Consider the following 6000-nt stretch of genomic DNA (forward strand, 5'->3'; position numbering starts at 1 on the left):
TTAGGGTACGGTTTAGGGCTACAGGGCATGTGATTACGGAAATCTTGAGAATGTGAGGAGCTCTGAGGGATTTTCCAGCAGAACAGAGACTCATGAACAGCTATGACAGAACATTAAAACAGTGGTGGATCTGAGATAATGCTAGACAGTTAAGAGACGAGGTGATTTTTAAATGCACAGGGCAATTTTTATAAATTTGGTCATTTTATCTTATATGGTGTGTGTAAACATCATGCAATATAGTTTATTCCATGACTCACCATCCCTATGTATCTGTGTGTGTGTGTGTGTGTGTGTGTGTGTGTATATATTTTTTTGTATTACGGGTTATGCTAAAACATAAATAAATAAATAAAATACTTGTTTTGTCATGCATACTATGTAAACTGTAATATAGAATTATAATCTCTCTCTCTCTCTCTCTCTCTCAATAATACATTATATTGTGTTTATATATATATATATATATATATATATATATATATATATATATATATATATAATGTACACACAGACACATATTATTGTAATATTTAACATTGGTTAATGGTTTTAATTTGTAATTGCTTTAGGTTTATATCAGTAATTTTGAGTTCAAGTCATTTGAACTAACGCCAGTTAGTTGCCATTGCAACATTTCTCAAATTTAATATTATAAACTTTAGCCTAATTTATATTTCAACTTTAGTTTTAGCAATTTTTAGTACTTGGACATATTTATTTCAGTTACTTGCCAAGCAACATTTCCAGTTTTGCAGAAAATACAGAAGATGCTTGTTTTGACGGGACACTAATTAAACGCATTCCTGTTCACGTGCTGCTTTATTTATTTCTCATGACGTTGACGTTCGTCTCGTGTTTCTGCTTCTTTCTGTGCGGTGATACTCTGGCCCCGCCCACACTCTGCCTGCGTCACCATCTGCCGCTGTCAATCAAACGCAAGTTTGCTGCTGTCAGACACCGGTACTTTTACCATCAATCCATAAATCATAACTCGGCACGTACACACGGTATAAACGCTCAGGATTCATAAACGGACTTATATTCGAACCATCTAGCGTTGAACTGAACCAAATTTGAAGTTTGCGTGTAAATTCAGCGAGTTAGCGAGCGGTTAGCAGGTACGTTAACAAACAACAACAAACCCACATTAAGTAAATTACCTCAGATTACAAGTGTTTGACTGCAAAACATGTCGAAATAAAGTTTAAGGTGACAGATTAGGCGTGTTTGACAGCGAACCCCGTGTAGAATGTGAGCGCTCAGCAGGTGGATGTGCTGAGGCGGCGTCGCGGTTAATCATGCGCCTGGAGTCCGCCGGAGGAGCCGCAGGATCGGGCTGAAGCTCTGCTGACTCCGCGGTTTGAGTCTGAGCTCGGTGAGACATCAGCTGCTGTCTTATATTGTTTGTGTACATGTTCAGTCCTGCACCCGAAGCTTCACCAGACTCCTGTTAGTTTGCTGACAGATCATAAAGCGAAAGTCAAGTGTTCCTCAAGGGCAGAGTCATATTTGGAGATGAAAGATGTTAACCAATAACTGCTTTAATTGTTTAACCCTCGAGCATCCTTCGTGTAGCAGCCCTTAATTTGTCCTTCGTGGAGGTCTGATCCCAGTTTTCTTTCTTTAAAAAAAAAAAGTCATATCACTATCTTCGATAAAATAAAAACGATCCGTTTTTTAAATTTACTTATTTACCTCTAAAAGTACCATATTTTTCTGTAAAATATGCTGATTTTTATGTTATATTTAATATTTATTTTACTTAAAGGGATACGCCATGTTGTCATTAATCACTTACTCGTTCCAAACCCGTGAATGTAAGCACAATGTAAGATATTTGACAGTGACTTCAGTAAAAAAACAGAAAAATATTAGTATGATTAGACTGCCAAAACCTACAATTTTAGTGACTTTGTTCACATCTGGTGACATATGATGTCATAACAATATAAAAAATATCAATAGTCCCCCCACTCCAAAATTAAGGAGTTTTTTTCAACCACTTAACTTTGTTGAATCGAGTCAGTTTTTTTAAAGCCAAGTCTTATACCACTAAGATTAAAGGAACTATTTAAAATAATAATAATAATAATTTTGCCTAAATGTGTGCTGAAGGATGCTTGAGGGTTTTTATGATGTTTTGCTGATATGGCTGGTTGATGGGAGTGTCTGTGGGATATAAACAGTGTCTGCTCTGCTCCGTCTTCAGTCTAAGGATGTCTGCGTTGCTCAGAGTTTGGCTTCTTCTGGCCGTCTGGATGCTTCTGGCAGCGGTGTCTTCCTCTCAGAGGAACGGTCTGAATGCTGTGGATTTCTCAGAGAGTTTTGGAAACGCCCTTCCGTCCCTCAGTCGCCCGGCGAACGCCAGCCAGATCTTCTACAGCATCATGTTTGATGCAGGCAGCACCGGCACCCGCATCCACGTCTACACCTTCATCCAGAAAGATCCGGGTGAGATGATGACCGTCTGTCCATCACTACATAGAAAGGCAGATTTGTAGTTATGGAATGAATGTTGCTTGTAGTTACTTCAGAAATAAACCTGATTTATTCACAACTAACTTAAACACTAGCAGGGTTATTATATTTAATTAAAACCATTAAAGTATTTTTGTAAACTGAAATAGAATATTACAAATATTAGTTTTTTTATTTAAAGTAATTGCCAAGGAAACATTTCTTCTTCTTTTCTTTAATATGACACACTAAAATAGATATTTCTAAAACTAAAATACAAATTAATTTTTTTTTTACCATTTTTTATTTAAAAAGTAAAATGAAATTGGAAAATGTAGAAATGAGAAAATGTAGAAGTGTGCCGCTCTCAGCACCTTCAAAATAAAGGTCTCGCCTCGAACACATCGGCCAAATAGAAAAACTTATCAGCCGTTTACAGTATTTGAAAAATGCCAAATATCGATCGATATATCGGTCGACCACTATTTTTTTTATTTTTTTAAATATTTATACATCATAGTATTTTTTGTACTGTCCCACTTTTAATGCATGTAGAAAAACTCTTTTATGAAGTGAACTCACTTAAAGGGTTGTTTAGTGTAATTTTGCCAGAAAAAAGGTTTAGAATTTTTATCACGTTAATGTAAAAATTATTGTCTAATATAACTTGTGTTTGTCTGTTTGCTGTTTTTATTGTATTTGTTATACTTGTGTTTTTTTGTTTATCATTTTTGTCATGAAAATAGCCTAAGATGCTGACATGAACCTTTGTGCTTGTGTGTCCTGTCTCTCATTCGGCACAAATCCAAATATTCCATAATATTTCCGCTAAACTATTATTTATTATGTAAATTATAGGCTTTGTACAGTACTTCAGTCTTGTCCAAAGGTGACAAAGTGGCACTGTATTTTTTGTTGATAAAGTACAAACTGCGTTGTCAAGTTAGCAGTGCTAGAACTGGTGTGTGTGTGTGTGTGTGTGTGTGTGTGTGTGTGTGTGTGTGTGTGCCGGCGCACTTCAACTCTTTCCTTATACGTGACAGAATCAACTTTAAACACTCCTTCATTTATTGTTTTATTAATAGTGCATCACTGTAAAAGGTCTACATTTATTTGTGTACAGTTAGAATGAAAACAAAACATTGTGCTTTTGTAAAATAAAGAAAGCAAAAAAGTATGTGCTTTCTGCAGTTAGTTACCTTTCTGTGAACAAATTAAGCCTGTCACAATTATAATAATAATAATAAAAACTTTATTTTTATATAGCGCCTTTAAAACTGTTTCTCAAGGCGCTTTACATAACAAAACAAACAAGTAAAAATACAACACCCACATGACAACCAATTAAAAACAAACCAAGATATTAAAATTTTAACAGTCCAGAAAAAGCTATTTATACATACTGTATATTGGCTACATTGTGTTGCTTTTTCCCTTCCTTGTTTATTTGTAAACTAAATCAAATGTATTTCATGTATTTATTCCTTGGATGTATGTACTTCAGATTTATATATTTTATAGCATTATAATTTAGTATTTTCACATCTAGGTGGAAATGTTTATTTAATTTGTACTCCTGTCGGTTCAAAATAAATGAAAAGAAACCTGGCATAGTAGTTTTTTTTTTCCTGTTGTACTGAAATCGTATTGAACCATGACATCTGTGTACCGTTACACCGCTAATATATATAAGCGCTTGGTTCCAAAATGCGGTAAACTGGTTATTTTTTTATTTTTGTTTCCGCCAAAATCAGTATTGTATCTGGTCGATATTGAAAAGTAATTTTTTTTTTAGTTTATGCAAAATGTGATACTGCAGAGTTATTAGGTCATGTTTTCTCACTGTTTTCCAAACCGTGACAAATGTCACTCTCCTTTCCCTGCAGAATGCGATATATCCTCTAAACCAATCACAGCGCACAATTCCACACACTGTTCACTGTTATTAATAGTACGTAATAGTAATAGTAATAGTATTCATTTTGGGAGCGATGACTGATGAATGTATTTTTAGTCCAGTGTTTTTATATGAGATGAGTTTTGACCAAGTTCAGATGCTGTCATGTAGATCTACTTACTATGATGTGTATTTTCATCAGTTTCAATATCAAAAATAACTTATAGATTCAATGGATTTTTTGCTTAAAAGAAACCAAACATATTATGGATTTATTCCATTTTGGAAAAAAAAGAAAACACATTTTTACTTAATCTAAATGGGTTTATAGTGTTTTGGAACCATCTCTTCACACACACACACACACACACACACACTCACACATTCACACACACACACACACACACACACACACACACACTCACACACACACACACACACTCACACATTCACTCACACACACACACACACTCACACATTCACACACACACACACACACACACACACTCACACACTCACACACTCACACATTCACACACACACTCACACATTCACACACACACTCACACATTCACACACACACACACACACACACACACACACTCACACTCACACTCACACTCATCATAAAAGTGTTTATTGTCCTGCTAAATGTTGCTGATTGAAATACAAAGTGTTTAGAGTAATTAGAGTAATGAGAACCAGCAGCCTGTGTCCTGACGTGTGTTCTGTCCTCAGATGGACTGCCGCTTCTGGATAATGAGATGTTCCACTCGATGAAGCCCGGTCTCTCTGCGTTCGCAGACATCCCTGAGATTGTGAGTTATCAGGTGTTTCTGAGTGATGTGCTGTAAGCGTGTGTGTGTGTGTGTGTGTGTGCGGTCAGCGCTGATGTCTGTGCTCTCAGGCCGGTCATATGGTGCGTCAGCTGCTGCGTGTGGCCAAGAAGACGGTTCCTCCGGTGGAGTGGAAGAGAACCCCGGTTCTGTTCAGAGCCACGGCTGGACTGAGGCTGCTGCCGCTGGCTAAAGCCCACGCACTTCTGGAGGAGGTACATCTTCACTTACTACAATACAACTAATCTACTGTGTGTGTTTAAGTCTGATAATGTTTTTGTATTTTTGGGGGAATTTCATGCCACTGTATAAAATTTATACAGTAGTTATTATCAATTTATTGCATATTGACCAGAAAAAAAAGAAATTAATGTGCCCCAGTTATGGATTTCATGCAGTGTGTAATAATAATAATAATAATTCATTACATTTATATTGCGCTTTTCTAGGCACTCAAAGCGCTTTACATAGTCTGGGGGTATCTCCTCATCCACCACCAGTGTGCAGCATCCACCTGGATGATGCGACGGCAGCCATAGTGCTCCAGAACGCCCACCACACACCAGCTTACTGGTGGAGAGGAGACAGAGTGATGAAGCCGATCAGTAGATATGGGGATTGTTAGGAGGCCATGATGGTCAGAGGCCAATGGGCCAACACAGCTCTAAATGAATGAAAACATCCTGGAAGTTTTAAATCTGAAAGTGCACAGTTTATAAAGTTATTGTCTCCCAAAAGAAAGTGTCGACTCTGAAGCTGTCAGACTTTGATGTCATCATGAATCATTAGCATATTCCCGCCCACTTG

General features: G+C 36.8%; 1 protein-coding gene across 1 annotated transcript in view; it reads left to right on the forward strand.

The window, feature by feature from the left end:
- The first annotated feature begins 933 nt into the window (after positions 1-933).
- entpd5b (ectonucleoside triphosphate diphosphohydrolase 5b) overlaps positions 934-6000 on the forward strand; it is a 15576-nt gene continuing 10509 nt past the window's right edge. The window contains exons 1-5 of the mRNA XM_059512001.1: positions 934-1121; positions 1238-1378; positions 2213-2454; positions 5096-5175; positions 5265-5408. Coding sequence (XP_059367984.1) covers positions 2220-2454; positions 5096-5175; positions 5265-5408 — 459 coding nt within the window. The 5' untranslated portion in view covers positions 934-1121; positions 1238-1378; positions 2213-2219. The remainder of the gene's footprint in view (positions 1122-1237; positions 1379-2212; positions 2455-5095; positions 5176-5264; positions 5409-6000) is intronic.

Source organism: Carassius carassius, chromosome 27 (genome assembly GCF_963082965.1).
Source record: "Carassius carassius chromosome 27, fCarCar2.1, whole genome shotgun sequence".
Classification (NCBI taxonomy): domain Eukaryota; kingdom Metazoa; phylum Chordata; class Actinopteri; order Cypriniformes; family Cyprinidae; genus Carassius; species Carassius carassius.